This window comes from Sus scrofa, chromosome 2 (genome assembly GCF_000003025.6).
Source record: "Sus scrofa isolate TJ Tabasco breed Duroc chromosome 2, Sscrofa11.1, whole genome shotgun sequence".
In the NCBI taxonomy this organism is placed as follows: Eukaryota; Metazoa; Chordata; class Mammalia; order Artiodactyla; family Suidae; genus Sus; species Sus scrofa.
In genome coordinates this window covers 103284932-103305603 of record NC_010444.4, presented here as the reverse complement: position 1 = coordinate 103305603, position 20672 = coordinate 103284932, and the positions used below count along the sequence as shown (strand labels likewise).

The following is a 20672-nucleotide window of genomic DNA, read 5'->3' as shown; positions in this document are numbered from 1 at the left end:
GCCCCTCAATGTGAAGCAGAAGTCTCAGCTTCTGTGAATGGCTAGAACTCTAACCAAGATTTCACTGCATGGCTAAGGCCAGAAGATGACTGGCTCACAGATAGGCTCTGGGTAGGCCAATTCACTTCTTACAGCAGACTTTAACAGGTGTCAGGATCTATCCAGAGAGCTTATTAAGCCACAGATTCCTCAGGGATTCTGAATGGGCAGGAATGAGGTGGTGCCTGGGAAATATGCATTTTAAAACAGGTATCCAGGTGAATCTGACACATATCAGATGCTCTCCAGACTACATATCATAAACACTGTATTAGAGAATTCCAAGGGGGTGCAGTACATCCCTGGACAAGGATCGGAGAGTCCCAGGGCCATAGGATGATCCAGAATTATGCTACTGGCCTTCACTGTCTACTTGAGAGCCAAAAAACATCTCTTTTCTAAGGGGACCTCTATTGTTAAAGCATAGCTCTCTGCAACTAAGGAAGCCTTGCTTTGATAATAGCTTCCTCATTCCTTAGGAGTCCATCGGCAAGACTCAGTGGGAAACTCCTTATATTCCAGGACTCTGATGATGACAAGCCATACCACTGTCATCACTTACCTATATCTTTTTCATCATGCTCAATATGTACCACGGGACCTATAGAACTGAGGAAAATATAACTGCATCAGCAATACATTAAAAATCTGTTACTAAAGTTACCCTGATTTATCAGTAAAAGCAGACCTACATCCTCTTTCCAACATATAAAAAATCCTCCCAAATAAAACTAAATGGTAGGGTCATTTTTTTTTTCTTTGCTTATTATTTTTTTTTATTTTATTTTTTTAGGGCCACACAGTAGGGGTCGAATCAGAGCAGCAGCTGCTGGCCACAGCCACAGCCACAGACACAGCAACACAGGATGCAAGCCGCAGCTATGATCTACACCACAGCTCACAGCAACGCCAGATCCCCAATCCACTGAGCAAAGCCAGGGATTGAACCTACATCCTCCTGGATACAAGTCAGATTCATTTCCACTGTGCCACAACAGGAACTCCTGGCAAGGTTTTTTAAAGTTGCCAAGGGCTCTATGGGAAAGAAACGAACACTAGCAACAAAAAAGACTGAGCAGCACCTTTGTAAGTAAAGGTGTGCTGACCATTCCTGGAAGAGGAGCCAGTGAAAATGCTAAAAGGTAAGTAGATAGGCATCTGAGGTTTTCCTTGTCTTGCTCAGGATATGGATCTACCATGTGACAGTTGCCAAATATGAAACAAGAAACTAGACTGAGACAATGTGCCTTTAGAAATAAGTAACTGATATCCAGGGGCAGGTTAGCCTGTGGATGGGCTTGTCTGTTCTCCCCTGCACCTCGGTTGGGTGGCGAAGAAAGAAACAGGAAGATGAGTAACAGGAACTTGTCATCCTCAAAGCTTCCTTGGAAGACTGACGATACAGACTCAGCCAGCTGTGTGATCTCCAGTTAAACCGTGTAGAGCTCAGGACAATGGAAGTATCAGGTACAGCTGACACCTGATGGGAATCCAGTCTGTCTACAAGGGACAGTTGTCAAGAATATCACATCAGAGAGCCCTAGAAAGAACCAAAACTCTCAGTCCCACATAAGAGCATATGGAAAAGTATATAGGCAAAGGCTGTAGGGTCTCAACTGGTAGTTAAGGGCAAGTCTGGAAAGATGGGATTAAGAAAATGATGAATGAAGAGAACCAATGCTTGGGAAATTGGATACGTTCAGACTTCTGAAGAGCCCTGGCTCCCAGTGGCCAGTTGCAGATCTCCTTTAAGGGACCCATCGTCCTTATGCTTATTCCCAGAAAAACAGGTCCAAGCTTAACCTCCTCCCCCTTCCCTCAACCTTCCACTGTGATTTTATAGCACTTGGATAGCAATGCCATTTAGCACTTTTTACTATGTATTTTTATATTTGTTATATAGACCATACTTCACTTCTGTATCCCTAGCCCCATGTCTGGCCACTGTAGAAGTTTAAAAAAAAAAAAAAGATTCATTATCAATCTTTTTTGATTATTCACTCTTTAATCTTTAGTTAAAGGACAAACAGATATTAAGTTCCAAAACCTCTACTTGTAAATCCCAGAGAACAAAAATGAATATTATTTTACCTTTTCTGCCTACCCAGGTTAAATCTCTACACTAATGCAACAGCATCCTAGGACTCTATTCATATTAAGATAAAACCAATCTACTTTTTCAATTCAATAAATATTTATTGAGCAATTAGTATGTGGAAGGCACCATGGTAGATGCAGTGGGAGTCCAAAGATGCGAAGTCTGTCTTTGAGGGCCTCACAGTAGAGTAAAAAGCTGGCATTCTGAGAACAAAAGTAACCACAGCCAAACAGGGCTATAACCAAATGAAACTTTACTGGGTTCAAACTTCACCCACTGAAACTCATTCTTTGGAAGGTATTTTATGGAGAACTGTTAATTAAACCTGTCCTGAGAAAGAACACAGTGCAGTGTTAAGAGAACAGCCTCTTTCTTAATTGACAGAAGGATATCCACCTCATCATTGCATCATCATCACATTCTATAAAGTGTCCAACATATGCCTAGAACACAGAAATTGTCAGTACTGCAGCTCTAACTATTGATACTCTGTTCCAACATAGATTGTGCTGATATGTTCTTCTGGTGAAACCTATTGAAGTCACTTGCTAATAATTATTATTGCCTAGTGTGGACAGGAGGGCACAACGTTAACAACTTTACCAGCAGTGGGATGACACACAGCCTCCACTCAAATCTCCAATGCCCAAATATGTGGACTTGCTCAGAAGTCAGCATGTTTTAAGAGATGCTGTAAAGTAACTGTTAAAAATGAGAAATAATGGGGCTTAAGAAATAATAGCTATTAGAAATAACAGCCAAAGCTATTTTTTTGGCTTTTCATAAGAATAATGTATCAACTATTCTTAACTAGGGGAAGTGGCACCCCACTAAAGGATATTTTAAAATATGTGTGTGAGAGAGAATGTTTTTGTCATGCTCTGGCATTCAGGGGGAACAAGACCCTGCCCAAGTAAGAACTATCACCCCAAATGCCAACAGCACTCTGTTGAGAAACACTAGTAGCTGACATTTTTAAGTTAAAAGTTATTTGCAGAGAAAAATATAAAACACGATTGTTTGTGAAAACCCACTGTACGTTCCAAGTAATCAGATTATTACTTCGATATATCAAAAACTATAGCATGAAATATGTCCCTTTTATAAGGCCAGACACCTTGATATATGTTCTGGATTCAGAGTCTCCAAAATGAGGGCACTGTAAGGTATAACAAAGGAAAAGATACAAAGACATCTGTATATACAGGGAGAACATAGGTTGTGGGTTTTTTATTTAAACAGGACTGAACAATTAGATGGTTCATATTTTGGGATAAGTAAATAGTTCCACCTAAGTAGTAATGCATGAAAGATATAATTGTTATTATAAACAACAAATGGGAACACAAATATTTGGGTGATTTTAAAAAGTTAGCTCAAAGAGGCATTCCTGTCGAGGCATGGCAGAAACGGATCCGCCTAGGAACCACAAGGTTGTGGGTTCAATCCCTAGCCTTGCTCAGTGGGTTAAGGATCCAGCGTTGCTATGAGCTGTGGTGTAGGTTGCAGACTTGGCTTGGGCCCATGTTGCTGTGGCTGTGGTGCAGGCTGGCAGCACGAGCTCCAATTCAACCCCTAGCCTGGGAACCTCCATATGCTGCAGGTGTGGCCTAAAAAGACAAGACAAAAAATAAAAATAAAAAAAAATAAGAAGTTAGCTCAAATTAATGCTTCATGTTGTCCTAAATATGTTTCATTCTGGCAAACTTTTATTTTACATGATACCTTTCAAATTTCCATTCCAAGAGAAGACTTATACTCAGCCAATTAATGGAACCACCAAGAAACTGAACTTACCACTAATACTGCACTGCACTGGGAATCTTCTCCAAAGCATGTGAACTGAACAAGACCCAATACTTATATTTTAGTGCACTGCTTCATGGACACTGTCATCCAGTCTGCAAAGCTCACTTCTTTGTAACAGTCACCAAGGGTCCTTGCTGCATGTGCAGGATTCCCACTCCATGCTCACTGCCGTAGGCTGCCTATCCCTTTCTCCATCAGTCGGCAGATGTGGCCTTTGCTGGCTGGGTATGATTTGGCTAAATGACACTATTTTGTTTTAACCTTATACTGTCTCCTAGAACCCAGGCAGCACTCACTCCGCACCACATTCCCAGCAACAAAGATCCTTTAGATGCTGAAAAAAATCAGTGTGCAAAAATCAAATTCCGTGCCCACAAACATTAGTTGGAGGCACTCTTTAAAGTACTCATTAGAAAAACAACTTTCCCCTTAGAACAGTTGATGCCACTCCTTATTGACCTTCCCTGCAATGCAGATGTTTTCTCTAGAAAACATCTCAGACAGCAGGAACTTTTCAGAGCTGCTAATTAAGTATTCTCATTCCTCTGACATAGTTACAGCTAGGTTCCCAGAGGACTAGTCAGATGCCTCGAGATCCCGCCCCTTAAGAAAGTTTCTTAAACCCTCCGCCTCATTTTTCTCAAGCTGTAAAATGGGAATAAAGAACTCGCCTCTTACCCATTTATAACTGAAGAACGCTAGGACCCTAGCAGTACAAACAAGATTGTTAAATCTCTGTGAAAACATTTACATTCTTGACAGATAGTTACGAGTACCCCTCAGTGATGCCATCTGCCCATACTCTCAGTCGTGTGCAAGGAAACAGAACCAAAACCATGTCACAACAGTTGCCACACCACACCCAGTATGTATCAGGTATACGAGGAGGTTATACACAGTGAGCTCACTCTCTAAAACAGAGGTCATCTCAGTGGAGGGGGCAGGGCTGGGAGAGAAGATCGGGTCTAACCCTAAAGATAAAAGGGCCAAAGCATATCGACAGAGCTGCTGCTTTTCTTCTCTTTCAGCATTTTTCCCCAGGTCACATAAATCCCTGGTTTTGTAACCCTACCATGTCAGATCACCAGATACGATCCCAGCCTAGAAGCCAGCAACAGTGGCAGGAGGGGTCCACAAGTAACACAAGTGAACTTCGAACCCATCCGGACAGAAATGGATGTTCAAGGTCAGGAGGCTGGTGAAAGCACCAGTCCAAGACCCGAGCCTGCGGAAGGTCCACGCCTGGGGACGTGCAGGGCAGGCGCGAAGGTGGCTTGGGCTGCTTGCCTGGAAAGCGGCCGCAGCCTCGGACAGAAGCGGCCGCAATCAGTACTCACTCTGCTTCTGGCTTCCCGGCAGAGAGACTTCAGCGGCGTTTGGGGATGTTTGCATTCCTGGTTGGGCTCGGCCCCCGCGGTTTCAGTTTTGGCCTCGGCTGAGCCCGCAGAGAGTTACGGCAGAGTTACGGCGGGGCGGTCCCAAGACGTAACGCAGGCTCCCCACCGCCCTCCCCCGACTGCCCCCGGTGGCGCCGCCCGGGATTCCCGGCGCAGCTGGCGGAGGGCGGTGCCTGCTCTGCCGACTCATCCCGGGGCTGGCTTTGCCCAGACTGGCTGACTGAACAACGCAGTTTGTGCTGCAGACCACCGGCTGATGGCAAAGGTCGACTGCACCTAGGCTGTCACCAAAGAGCCAAAGTGGGCTCTTTGTAAACACACACCCCCAAATACCGCTTTTTAAACTATAAAGTAAATGAACATTTCACATTGGATAACATTTTTTTTCAAGGAGCAGTTTAACAAAGCCAGAATTTTACGGCACTATTCTACGGCACTATTATACATTACGACTAAACATTTCAAAATACATTAAGAATGGATTTAGAGCCATTGAATAAAATAAGAATTCATGAGTTCATATTGCTATTAAATAAATAAACGAATAAATAAGGGTACGGGGGCAAAGGAAACGCTCCTCCTCATAGAAGAATGCTAACTAATAAATATAGAATAAATGATGGTGTTAGAGAAAAGAGTTATAAAATTTAAAAGCAATTCCGTAAGTCAACTTTTTCCAAAGCCATGAACCAATTACAGTAAAGACTCTGGACTGTGATCTTGGGCTGTGAGCAGAGGAAGAGGTAGTGGGTGGGGACCGAGACCTCAGGCGTAGCTGGTGACAGCTGAGCAGTGACTCAGTGCTGCAACCAACCAAGGCAGAGGTGAAGGCCAGCTGACACTCAAAAGGCAGAGCTCATTTGCATAGCTTTGTACCCACATCCACCAGGCAGGCAAAGCAGGTAGTCCCTATGACTTCCCCTGCAGGGTGTTCCTCACAACCACCTTATTTATTTTCATTTTCTGTTTGTTTTTTTGTTTGTTTGTTTACTTCCACTAAATAAAGCTGGTGAAGTAAGAGCCCTTCCAACTCCAATATTTTATAATCTCCAAGAACATCCTGCCCTTATAATTCTTCTTGATGAAAATAGAGATTAAAATTCCTTTTTTGTCTATTGTTAGTATTTTCTCTCTCTCTTTTTAAACAAAACCTCAGCTTATCTAGGTTTCGATGACATTCATTTTTCTCATGACCAAAAACAACCAAGGGTTACTTATTTGGGCCACACCCCAAGAGGGATGAGCTCTGGGTCCCACAGCCCCACTGAGAAGCAGCACATCGCCTTCAATGAGTGGGTATATCTGTGCTCCTCAAGAGTACCTGAAGGGTTATGAAATAAATAGCACAAAGATTCTTATCCTGCAGGACAGGTAGAAAGGGGCTCCTTTCCTTGGAGAGGAAGAAGGTTGTTATTGCTCCCTTATATGCTGTGTCTGTCCCAGTCCACGAGGCTTATCCTTTCTCCCTGTGTGGCTCTCACATCACGCACATCTAAAACACCTGGGAGGCAGCTTATTAAATACAGAAAATCCTGACCTTTTTTAAAAATTGAAGTATAGTTGATTTACAATGTTGTGTTAATTTCTGCTATAAAATGATTCAGTTATACATATGTATACATTCTTTTTTTATATTCTTTTCCATTATGCTTTATCTCAGGATATGGAATATAGTTCCTATGCTATATAGTAGGTCCCTGTAACATATCCCTTCCATATATATATATATTAGTTTGCATCTGCTAACCCCAAACTCCCAGTCCTTCCCTCCCCCACTCCTCCTTTCCCTTGGCAACCACAAATTTGTTCTCTGTGTCAGTCTATTTCTGTTTCATAAATAAGGTCATTTTTGTCATATTTCAGATTCCACATACGAATGATAAATAGTATTTGTCTTTATCTTTCTGATTTATTTCAAATAGTATGATAGTCTCTGGGTTCATCCATGATGCTGCAAATGGCATTATTTCATTCTTTTTTACAGCTGAGTAGTATTCTGTTGTATACATGCACTACATCTTCTTTATCCATTCATCTATTGATGGACATTTAGGTTGTTTGAGAAAATCCTGGACCTTAACCCTTCCCAGTGAATCAGAATTTCCTGGCTTGGAACCCAAGAGTCTACATTTTAACCAGATTCTCTAATCAATGTTTAGGAAATCTAAGGTACAACTAGGCTAAATTACCCACATTTAACACAATTCAGCATACCTGCTGCTCAAATTGTGGTTGCCAGACCAGCAGTATCAGCAGCAGTTGTAACTGGGAGCTTATTTAAAAAGCAGAAAGAATCTCAGCCTTCATCCCAGACTTCCTGAGTCAGAATCTTCATTTTAATAAAACTCCCACTTATTCTCTATGCATATTAAAATATGAGAATTACTGCTCTGGAAAAAAATACAGCTATCTGTGTACTACCTGCTTAATATTTTTTAATCTGCCATAACTATATTTACTGAATATTTTAAAAAATAGATTTACTTTTAAAAACAATTTATCTAGGCTTATCTTAAGCAAAATTATCCATGGCATCATCAGTTTGAAGTGCTAGTTTACTTTTTTAGCACATTAAAATACATCTGGAATTATTAAAATACAAATGCTCACCTGGTTAACATACAGAGTCATCTCACATACCAAATATGGTCCAAAGGTTCTATAGGTGAGGCTGACATTGAACCCTGGAACACTTTCCACAATATGCAGAAATATTCAGCTCCTCACTCATATTACAGATAAAAAAAGTAAAGGCTTGGGAGGAGAGCTGTATTGCCCAAGTTGACACAGCTATTTGTTACAGAACCAGGATCAAAACCATGGAAGTACACCCCTGGTGGGTACTTATTCCTTCAAAGATCTTTCTCCTGGGATAACTGGGATAAAAGCTGTTTGTACTCTTCTCTGTGAATCCCAATGTTCATTGCAACACTATTTATAACAGCTAAGACATGGAAGCAACCTAAGTGTCCATTGACAGAAGGATGGATAAAGAAAAGGTGGCACGTATATGCAATGGAATACTACTCAGCCACAAAAAAAGAATAAAATAATGCCATTTGTAGCAACATGGAAAGACCTAGGGATTATCATACTAAGTGAAGTAAGTCAGACAGAGAAAGACAAATATATCACTTAAATGTGAATCTAAAAATGATACAAATGAACTTATACACAAAACAGAAATAGAACCATAGACCCATAAACTTATGGTTACCAAAAGAGAAAGGGGAAAGGGATAAATTAGGAGTCTAGGATTAAAATATATACACCACTATACACAAAATAGATAACCAACAATGACCTAGCATATAACACAGGGACTTATACTCAATATTTTGTAATGACCTATATGGGAAAATAATTTGAAAAAAAATTGTATACACACACACACACACACACACACATATATATATAAAACCCAATCACTTCAATATACACCTGAAACTAACACAACATTGTAAGTCAACTATACTTCAATAAAATATAAAAATAAAAGGCCTAATATTGTTAAACAACCTATCATCAATGATTTTCCTCCAGTTCAATTAGGTAATTCTGTTTTCCTTTCTGTAATGCATAGCTGTCAGTTGGTAGCTGACAATACATTTGAAAACCCTCACTGTGTATGGTTAATTTCCCTCCTAATCAATATACGCCTTCCCAGAGTAGGAGCAGAGCATTCCAAACCCCACATTTCCCATGGCAGAGCTGAGGCATGTGACTTGCACTGACCAATCAGCTGTGCCTTAAAAGAGTGAGCTTGGGAGTTCCCGTCATGGTGCAGCGAAAATGAAGCTGACTAGAACCATGAGTTGCGGGTTTGATCCCTGGCCTCGCTCAGTGGGTTAAGGATCCGGCATTGCCGTGAGCTGTGGTGTAGGTCGCAGATACAGCTCGGATCTGGCGTTGTTGTGGCTCTGGCGTAGGCTGGCGGCTATAGCTCTGATTAAACCTGGGATTAGCCTGGGAACCTCCATATGCTGCTGGTGTGGCCCCAAAAGGACAAAAGACCAAAAAAAAAAAAAAAAAAAAAAAAAAAAAAAAAGAATGAGCTTGGAAATAAGCATATGTGGAGGTACCACTTACCAGTGGATCTGTGTTAGCATAAGGACTTTCAGACTTCAGGAGTGTCAGTGCCAAACTTGGTTTTTTTGTTTTTTTTTCTTTTCGCTTTTGTTTTTTAAGAGTCCCACATGTAGCATATGGAAGTTCCTGGGCTAGGGGTCAAATTGGAGCTGCAGCTGCCGGGCTATGCCACAGCCTCAGCAACAGTGGATCTGTGCCACATCTGTGACCTAGGCCACAGCCTGTAACAATGCTGGGTCCTTAACTCACTGAGTGAGGACAGAGATTGAACCTGAATCCCTCGTGGACTCTATGTCAGATTCGTAACCCACTGAGCCACAAGGAGAACTCTATGCCAGACTTTCTGGCATTCAGTTCTAAATGTGATAGATGCTGAGCTGCGGAAGCAGCAAGAAGAAGCTCCCAGAATATAATGAGGTATTGTTTCTGGCTCTGAAACTAGATTCCTTCTGCTGGAGCCTTCCGAATTTTTCTAGGAGCTACCTGCTATCCCTTAAGAAATTCCTTCTAGGTAATTTACTGATGGCCCAGCAGTTAAGGCTCTGGCATTGTTGCTGTTGTGGTGCAATTCTAAGCATTTCTGAGAAACTTCTACATGCTATGGGCATGGCCAAAAAATAAGAAAGAAATAAGTTCCTTTTAAGTTTGAACTAGTTAGAGTGGATTCCAACTGGAAATGCTAACTTTAACCAAAACGTCTTCTTAATAGCTCTGGTCTTCTGAAGAAACATTCCTAATGCAAGTTCAACTTAGCTTTCCTCACCTGAACACATTGGTGGTTACAATAGAAGTTTAAAGATATAAGAAGGAAGGGAGTTAAGAAGTGCTCAGCAGGTTAAGAACCCAACATTGTCTCTGTGAGGATGTGGGTTCCATCCCTGGCCTTGCTCAGTGGATAAAGGATCTGGTGTTGCTGCAAGCTGTGGCGTAGGTCACAGATGCAGCTCCAATTCAACCCCTAGCCAGGGAACTTCCATATGCTACAGGTGCAGCTGTAAAAAGAAAAGAAAGAAGGAACAAAGAACTAATATTCAGATAACTGGTAAAGGAAATGAGTCAGGAAACAACAGTGAAAAAGAGCAAGGAGATAGAAGGAATGGAGAAGACAATGTTTCAGAAGTCAAGGAAAGTATTACAAGTTTGCCAGTAAATATTAAAACAATAACTACGTGGCTAAATGTCTCCACTTCCCAGCTACACTCCCTTCCACAGCTTCCAGAGACAGAGCAGCATTTGGGGAGAGTGGCCAAATTCTTTTTATGCATGTTGCCTCAATGTACAGACCCTCCAAGAGCTTAGGTAATGACAATTCCAGAAACCATTTACAAATAATTCACTAAATCTCATGAGGGTGGGGTTTTGCTAATAAGGCTTCTCACTTTTAGAAGCATAATTTAAGTTAAATAAAGGTGTCAATACTTTAAGGATAGGACATGTCTGGAAAATCTTTTTTTAGCTGGAGACCTGCAAACAATAGAGTATGAGGACTCATAAGGGTAACTGCAGCAGAGGTCCAGAACTAAGTGTTTTATATATTTTACTTCATTTCAGCCTCTCAGCTGACCTGCCAAGAGAAATCCTATCCCCCTTTTACAGATAAGGAAACTGAGGCTCAGAAGGGCTAGGTAACCTTGATTACAATAAATGGCAAAAAGGAAAGTCAAGTTTGCTGAGCAGAAGTTCTCTTACCCACCGTGAGCACTGATGCTGGAGTGCTCCCAACAGTAACCATAGAAAGCTGAAAAAAAGCAGACTCCAGTTTTGAGTCTGGTTTGTTTCAAGCATGAATACACCCTCTGTATTTAAAATTTATAATCCTGCAATGATTTCTATCCCTTCACCAGCTGGTAGAAAAGGAGATTTGAAAAGGTCTGGAAAACTCACATACTTAATGTGGGGTGGTTTTAACTCTATGCCCAGCCTCTTTTCATTTCTCAGCTGAGTTTTGGTTTGGATACTTTTTAGGGGCATGGAGAGCAGCTGAGACTCCAAGAGGCACTAAAATATGAAGTCTTTATTAAGCAAGTAACATACATGAGAAAGTCCATAGACCTCCACAGGAGGGTGACCAATTTTAAAGGCAAAACACTTATTCACAATAGTTGTGTAGGCAGTCCTGAAATAGGTTGAGGTATTTGACAATCTTAGATATACTGGAAGATCACAAGCTGAAATGGGCTAAATACAACTATTTTATATACTGAAAACTATTAGCTAAAATTGCATGGTTTCTCATCATACAAGGTGAAATTTCAGTGATTTTTATAAGGTGTACAGCTTCATAGTGTTATATTACCAAAGCAACCTCAATCGGACCTTAAAAGTTTCCAGGACCTGTGAGAACCAGAAATGTTACCTCCATCTTACTGGCTCTGTGATCTTGTCAAAGTTCCTAAACTCTCTGACCCCAGGCTTCCTCAGGTATAAATAAATAATAATTATAAGGTTGTGAGGGAATTACATAAGGTAATTATATAGCATACTTAGCAGAGAGCCTGATGTGGTTGATAATCATGAAGATAATATGAATTATCTTCTGAACAAGTGGGAAGGCTGTATTTCTACCCATGGTATGTGCAAAAGTCAAATATTATTCCTATTTATTTATATACCTTTTTAGGGCCACACTCGCAGCATATGGAAGTTCCCAGGCTTGGGGTCAAATTGGAGCTGTAGTTGCCCACGTACACCATAGCCACAGCAACATGGGATCCGAGCCGTGTCTGCAACCTACACCACAGCTCATAGCAATGCCAGATCTTTAACCCATTGAGCAAGGCCAAGGAAATCCATGTCCTCTTGGATACTAGTTGGATTCGTTACTGCTGAGCCACAACAGGAACTCCAAATATTATTCATATATATGATAATAATTAATATATTGGACAATTACATGCCAGTAAGAATAATAATATAAATGGCTTTACTAGGTTTTAAATCATTCAAAGCATTGCTAAGAAATTACATGCCTCCACCTTGTACTTCCCCCATGAGCACAAAAATGATACTTTGTTCAAAAACTCTCAGTAATATACGGGCACTATTTGTTTCCCTTATAAGCCCCACCCACTAATGGTGTACCTGTAGTGTAAGGATCTTTTCCTATTCAGGAAAATGACTGACCTTGGTGACTGGGGCTGTTCCACCAGCCTGAATTCTGGAGGGCTGACTGCTCCCAAGGCTTGCTGCTTTTTTCTGAAAATAGAAGATACTACCTTCAGTGGGGGAAGACATCTTAACAACATAGGCAAGTGCACATTTTCCTAGCAATACAAATAACTTGTCAAGCAAAATTCAGACTAATATACTCAGCACACAAAAATGAAAGTTTTTAATTTTTTATATCTTCACCTCAAGACTATGTACCCATTAAAAAGAAAGAGTACATTGAATAAATCCCAGTTGTTCAACAGTCAATGGTTTTGGAAAATGGCGAAAATCCAAACATGGGAAGTGGCCAGGACATGGCTCATTGTGGACTGCTTCCTTGATCTCTTACAGTGAGTGCTCTAGAGGAAAGACCGGAGTACAGCTTCCTTGGAGGGTGATTTAGTAGCAAGTATCAAAAATGTAATTCTACTTCTAAAAGTTTATCTTAGGGAAATAATATGGCAAGAGCACAAGTCTTTTTTTCTTCAAAGATATTCAGCACAGTATTATAACATCAAAAGCTAAGAAACAAAATAGGTAATAACGAAGGTTTATTGAGTGCTTATCATGTGCCAGGTAATTATTCTATTAGAACAATAACATTATAGATAATAAGGAGCATAGTAATGCTCTAACAAAAGAATACATTAAGCACTATTGTAAATGCTGTAAGTGTTTAAGTAACATGCATAACAGCTTATGCTACCTTCAAATTGTCCAGTATAAAGCCAGTACTCTTGTTAGCCCCATTTTATTGGTAAGGAGTAGGAGTAATGGGAAGAGTATATAACTTAGTCATGGTCACGGATAGTAGAAATTAGGATGTTGCTTTAGACCCTATTCTCTTACCAACCTACACTGCCTCCCACATAGCGGGTTATATTATGAATAGCTTTGGATGAAATGCCAGGTGGTTATTTTAAAATCATGTTTAGAAAAACATTTCATTAAATGAAAACACAGTAGTCATATTTTATATAAAGAAATATCAGATTATAAAACAGCACGAATGGTATGATCTCCAAAGCTTATATGGGGTTATTTTCTGACAGGACAGTTAAAAGTGACCTTTAAAAAATATTCTTCATTCTGCTTTTTCTTTTGTATTTTCTTAATAATCACTTAACTGATAAAAGGACAATAAATGGGAGAGAAAGGTAAAATACACAGTTTCTTTCTCAATAAGGACTTGACATAGCTTTTACTTTATTTCTATATTTCAAAGAAGCATGTGTATAAACTATAATATTTTATAATGTAAAATGGTGAGATTATGATCCAACATCTATAAAATGTAAAGAATATACAGTAAGCATCACATCCAGGAGGGAAAATTATGCTAATTAGGTGATATATAACACAGTAAAGAGTTGTATGTATATACAGTAAAATTTTGAAAAATATATAATTGAGAATAACTTAGTTGAATCCTCTAACATTTAGAAAATATTTAGCAAATTTATATTGCTTAATTTTGTGAAAATGCTTGTTGTAGGAGTTTGTGGTGAAGTCTTCTTTTCCTTCAAGGCAGGTATTGCCTTAGCAAGAAGAAAAGACAAAACTTAATTTGCTGTCCTCAAAGTATAAAATCTTTACATGTCCACTGGTTAACCATTCTCAAAGCATTTCAGGAAGATCACTGAAACATCAGGATGGACATATTTTTATAAAATATGTATCCTAAGGGTTATCAGAGGCCTTTTCAGGAGCCCCAGGTACCCAGGCATCATCTGTAGAATAAATAGTCTCTCCTAAGCAGTCATGTACTATCATCAACCAAGGGGAGAAAAAAAAATCCTAGATAAATGTGATAGAAATTTTAAAAAGCTGCTAAAAAGTTAGTAGTTTGGATGTGATCCTGGAGATGATGGCCTAAATTCTATCCTAATCACAAGTCCCTTTTCAAAATACAAGGCGTTTTAACAAACAGCTTCTGGTAACCAGAGTGTTTGTGAGGATTGAGTGTAAGGGACTCAACATAAGAAAGGAAGACAAGAATACAGCATTGAGGTTATCCATTTTAATCTCATTGTCCATTTCAACCTCCTCATTTTCAGTGAGAAGACTGAAACCCAGAAAGGTCAGATCAGCATCCAGTGTTCCACAGCTGCCCTGGACTCCAGCTATAAGCCTTTAGTCTCAGCTGTAATCAAGGAAGGTTACATTCCAATCCTATGACAACTAGAGCTTCTATTGATACAGCAAAACCCACATACCAGCCCTGATTCATCTGGAAATGAACTCCACTACAGCGTATTAGCTAGAATTTGCCCATGAGAATTTAAAACCTTGCTCTTTGGCTGAGTTATGAAACTATTAAGTTAAAAATAACATTTAAACTTATACATATGCTGGTTTTTAATTTAAACTTAACATACACACTGATTTTTATTTTGCCTCTATATCAACTTAAGGTTTACTTAAAGAAATAATTTACTAATAAATTCACTATCATTTAACTCAACTGAGGATACCTCAGCTTTCCTGTGGGTATGACCTAAAAGCAAGCTTGCCTTGCCCTCTGAGCTGCCTGAATTACCTAGCATCCAAAGGACTGATTTAGTTTAGCCGAAGTGAGAATAGAATTTGTAAAAATGATCTTCCATTATCTAATATTTAGCAAGCCCTTAGTAATGTCAGGCACTTAAAAAGCAACACAAAGCTAAAAATATACACATGTACCAGAATACAGACCCCTTATTCTCTGAGTAATAACCATACAGATTGTTTTGGCTAATATATCACGTGACATCCTCTTCATTTGCGTCTGACTTCATGCATCCTTCACTCATTCACTCATTGTACAGATATCTATTGAACCCTGTCTAGGAGCCTGGTCCTATTCTAGGCAGATATGGATATAATGACAAACTAAACAAAAAAGGTTCTACTCTCATAGTGCTTATATTCCAGTAGATGGACACAGACTCTAAATAAGTCAACAAAAACCAAGATGATTTGAGAGAGTGATGAGTGCTGTAAAGACAATAAAGCAGTGTAATGTAACTGAGAGCAGCTGGCTGAGGGTTCCTTCAGGCAGGACAGACAAAGAACAGACATTTGACTGAGACCTGACTGTAAATAAACCACCCATACATATATATGGCATGGGGGAAGGGAGGCAGTATAGGTGGGCAGGGAAGCACATGCAAAGGCACTGAGGTGGGATGGGGTAGAGGAGGAACAGAAAGAAGTTGGTGCAGCTGCAGCCTGTTGGGCACAGGCATATGTGCCATGAAATATACAGGGGTGCTGGATCACAGTATTTAGTCTGAAGTGATGTGTGTTTGGGATGGCCCTAGAGTCAGAGTCATGGTAGGATCATCAGTTTCTTCCAGGCCTTGGCCTGCTTCCTGTCTTCTCTGGGTACCATTCTAGTCCTCATGAGTTCCCTCTGGCCTCCATGTGAAAAGGTGTCAAAGTCCTTTGGCTTCACATCACCTTGCGCTTAGTTCTGCAGTGTCTTCCTCACCCTCACCCTCACCCCCACTCCCTCCCATCATCAGCATCAGTCCTTAGGAATCTCACTGTGGCCTGGACGCATCTCTCACCTGGCCAGGTCTGCATATCCATTAACTGTAATAGGGCTGGGTCTACCCTCAGACAGAGCAGAATTCACCTACTCACAGTGGAAACTATCAAAACCAGCTCAAGTATATATGATTTTGCATTTTCCTAACATACAGACATGCTCTGATCTCTAAAAGATGAAGATGTTAAATGAGAACACCAATCCGAGGATAATTCAAACTTTGAGTTAAAATATTTTTCTTCATTTCCATAAGCCCACAGACTAAAGCCACTGAACAGATCTTCCCTTGCCATTCATTCACATTGCTACTAATACATATGTGCATGTCTTTGTTTAATTTAAAGGAAATGGTCAGGAAGAGTCTGCCCCTCATTCCTCTGTATCAAGTCGCAGGCTTGGCTGAGTCATTCCTTCCTTGCAGGCCAGCCTGTCATAGGGCCTCAGTTCTAACAATTGACAGGGGCAGAGGTGTAACCATCCACATCAGATTTGCCTCTACCAAACTCTAACCCCAGGACACCAAGTCGGGTCCATTTACAGAGAAACTGTGATTTCTCCTGCTCAGGCACAAACTCCTGAGCATACGCAGGCCCTGTGGCCATAGACTATGTAACCACACCTTCTACTGAAAGCAGCCTCCCTCAGTTCAAAAGAGGTTCAGAGTCAGCTGGCAAAGAGACCTGTAAAAGAGGCACCTCAGCCAAACAGGCTTGTGGCTGCTAAGATGGGTGGGGAGAGGGATGGATTGGGAGTTTGGGACTAGCAGATGCAAATTATTATATAAAGAATGGATAAACAAGCTCCAACTCTATAGCACAAGGAACTATAGTCAATATCTTTTAATAAACCATACTGAAAAATGTGAAATATATATATATATATGAATCGCTTTGCTATACAGTTGAAATTAACACAGCACTGTAAATCAACTATGCATCAATAAAATATTTTTTTAAAAAAGAGGCACCTCTGCTTGAGCAGACAAAATCAGGAAAGAATGCACAGATTAGATCCATCCTATCAGCAGTTGCAGGAATTTGCAGAAAGGAATTAATGACATGTCTTTTTTGTATGTCTGCTGTGGTTCATAATAAAAATTCTTACTTAATGAATCCAAACTCAAGTCTTAGAAACTGTTTACAAAGTAACAATAGCATTTTAAGAGCCAGGAAGTGTTGCTCTTTCATTATCTCATAATATCTCAGGAAAGGCCCCCTAAGTGAAGCCTCATAACATCCTGAAACCTAGTGACTCTGTAAAGATAAGCACTAAATTCTCTAGAATAATGATCCCACTTTTTGATACATGCAGCAGAGATTCTGGCCACATGAAATGCCAGCTGTGACATGTCAGGCAAGTATACAGCATTTCTAAATACTAATTTTCTCATTTGAAAAAGGAGAATAACCCTCTCTGTGCTTCAAAGAGACTGAGAGGATTAAATGAGATGAGGTATGGCCTGAAGTCTGGAGTCCACAGGTTGGAAATCTGTGCCCTGAAGAGAGAGGCCCAAAGCCTTGAACAGGCAGCAATTGGACAGATTCATATCCCCATGGCAATTCTGGTGCATCTAATTTTGACTCATGAGGGTTCTTAAGGGCTGTTGAGAATTTTCTGTGAGCTTTTGTTGTTTATACATATAATAGAAAAATAATTGTTTCTTCACTGGATAGAAAAAAGTGAAGTTTCCTCAGGACTAGCCATGATTCTGATAATGGACACAATTAAGTTACTTGGAAACAGTTTGATCCTTTTGAAGCTTGCCTTTAAACTGTGTTAGACTGGACAAGAGAAGCCTTCAGAATAAAACTACTTTTTTTCTTTTTCAACAGCAATGATTCCCTTCTGAGTATTCTATCCAGTGATGCTGACTGGTGAGAACATGTCCTGTTCCTGGTCTTGTGTGAGCTCTGGGGATTTCATGAAATTATAAATGCAATGCATTTAGCCCATAGCCAGACATGTTACAATTATTCAATAAATGCCAGCTAAGGGAAGCCTGGGACCACTTATGGGGTTAATGCTGAAAGGCCTCCCTAATGAGTGTGGTCTGACAGAGCAATGGGTCCTGGTATTCACACATCTGATGTCAAAGATGACGGCCCCTCTGGATCCTGGTATTCACACACCACAGGTACCGACCTGGTATGTGAACATGTATATACTGGGGGGTGGGGAAGAGATTTAGGGTTGTCAAGATCTGCAGGAATAAACATGACCTCAGCGTGTCTCCTGAGAGTTGTAAGGACTCTTGTGAGGTATGGGAGGGTATCAGGTCAGGATATGACACAGGTGATTTCAACAGCTCTTGTTGTACATTTAAATACTAGTAAAATATCTAGAGAACACTACAATTCATTAGTACATGAATGAAGAAGTCAGTAACCAGGCTAATGAATAAGAAAAATTTAACAATTCAAACTCCAAAAACTGTGCTCAAACCCATTCAGTCAAAGAATGGGCTATATCCTCCTTTCAAATACAGCATTGTGTCTCTTTTACATCAATGACAATCTTATGTAAGAGAATTAGATTCCAAAGTGAGGAGTATTTCTACCTTAAACAAGCAAAGAAAACCCTAGACAATTTTATACAACAGGCAGCGAGGACAGTATTCCTCGCAAGTGTAGCAAACCAGGGGTGCCCTATGATTGCCACAGCTACTGCCTACAGAATTTCCAGCCTCCAGATCATGGAACACTGAGGGATCCAGATAGAGGCTGTTTGTCTCTCTGGGTTGAGGATATGGAGCTGGAAGTTCACAGGGAAGGAGTTCTCAAGTGGCTCAAAGGGATGGCACCAGAAAGGTGAGAGGTCTGCATGTGCATGCCTGTGAGGAGAACCAGAGTCTGGGGAAACAATACCAGGAGGTACAGAGGCATAATCACAGGGGCTCCCAGTGACCAGGAATAGGACATGTTCCCAATAGTTAGAATTGCTGAGTAGACAATGTAGAAGGAAAAGTTAGTCTTCCTCTAAAGGCTGCTCTGATCCAGCCAAACAAAGCCTCAGAGCAAACTCCAAAGGATCAAAGTGTTTCCAGGTAACTTAACTGTATTCCAGAAAAAACCTCAGGAAAACTTAAAGTACAACAGAAAACATTCAACAACATAAAATTCACATCTGAGAGTTACCGTGTGGCTCAGCAGTTAACGAATCTGACATCTGTGAGGACGCAGGTTTGATCCCTGGCCTCACTCAGTGGGTTAAGGATCTGGCATTGCTGTGAGCTGTGGTGTAGGTCACAGACGAGGCTTGGATCTTGTGTTGCTTTGGCTCTGGCGTAGGCTGGTGGCTATGGCTCTGCTTGGACCCCTAGCCTGGGAACCTCCATGTGCCACAGGTGTGGCCCTGAAAAGACAAAAATAAATAAACAAACAAATAAATAAATAAATAAAATTCACATCTTATAAAAAATTACAAGGCATGCATTGAATCAGAAAAAAGGCAACTTTATATTCCATATGCAGGAAAATGTAATGTTCAAAAATCATAATATCTTGTTTGCAGGGCTGGCTATGTGAATCTACACATGTAATAAAATGGCATTGAACTAAATACACAGGTTGTACCAGTGGCAGTTTCCTAGTTTTGATGTTGTACGATAGTTGCAGGAGTTGTAACCAATGAGGAAACTGGGAGATAGATGGCACCAGCCATACTATCTTCACATCTTCCTGGCAATCTATAACTATTTCAAAATAAAAAGCTTTTTAAAAATATGGTAATGAGAGAAATAGAAAATATTAAAAAAAAAACACCCAAATCAAATTTCTAAAGGTAAAAATGTCTGAGATGAGAGAAACACTGGGATGAAGAACTGAAGAGACACTGCAGAAGAAAAGATGAGTGAACTTGGAGACATAGCAATAGAAACCATCCAAAATGAAACAGAGTAACGGGCTAGAGGACAGTGAGCTGTGGGACAACTCCAAGCAGCTAAACCACAGCCTCCAAAGAAGAGGAGAGAAATGAGGAGACAACAAAATATTTGAAGAAATAATGGTCAAACTCTTTCCAAATTTGATAAAAACTATAAATTCACCAATCCAAGAAGCTCAGCAAATACCGAGTTAGAGTGAGGATTTGGGTATGAAGAAAGGGGCAAGCTGAGTTTTAGATTTCTAGCCTCCAAAGATTTCAGGGATAATGAAATCAACTTGTGGGTGACAGCTCTTTTCCTGCCCCACCTAAGACACAGTGCCATTCCCTGCCAGGAGGGTGGTAAGAGTTCCTGCAGCTTCCAATCCAGTGATTCTCTTCACCCCAAAGTGTGAGAAAGGGAGCTGGTCCATCTCTCCACACAATAGCCCTCAAGAAAGCAAGCTAGGTGTTCTTCAGCATGCAATACTCTGCAAGTAACAGACTGGATGTTATATGAGTTTTTGAGCTCTCAGATACATAAGAACTTCTGCATTAAATTAGCATTGAAACCCTCAGAGGTTCATCTTGGTAGTTGACATGCTTAAATAATTGCTCACGATATTTTTGAAACCTGGTTTGTTGAATGGTCTTCAGAAACTGCAACACATTATTTGGTTAAGCTTAGAGGCAAAGT

At 40.3% G+C, this 20672-nt stretch overlaps 1 protein-coding gene across 25 annotated transcripts in view; it reads right to left on the bottom strand.

The window, feature by feature from the left end:
* CAST (calpastatin) overlaps positions 1-20672 on the bottom strand; it is a 122886-nt gene that overhangs the window by 73020 nt on the left and 29194 nt on the right. For 18 of the 25 annotated variants that reach the window (XM_021080966.1, XM_021080972.1, XM_021080941.1 and 15 more), the window contains 1 exon segment: positions 12556-12627. In XM_021080966.1, the coding sequence (XP_020936625.1) occupies positions 12556-12627 (72 nt within the window). 25 annotated transcript variants of the gene reach the window in all.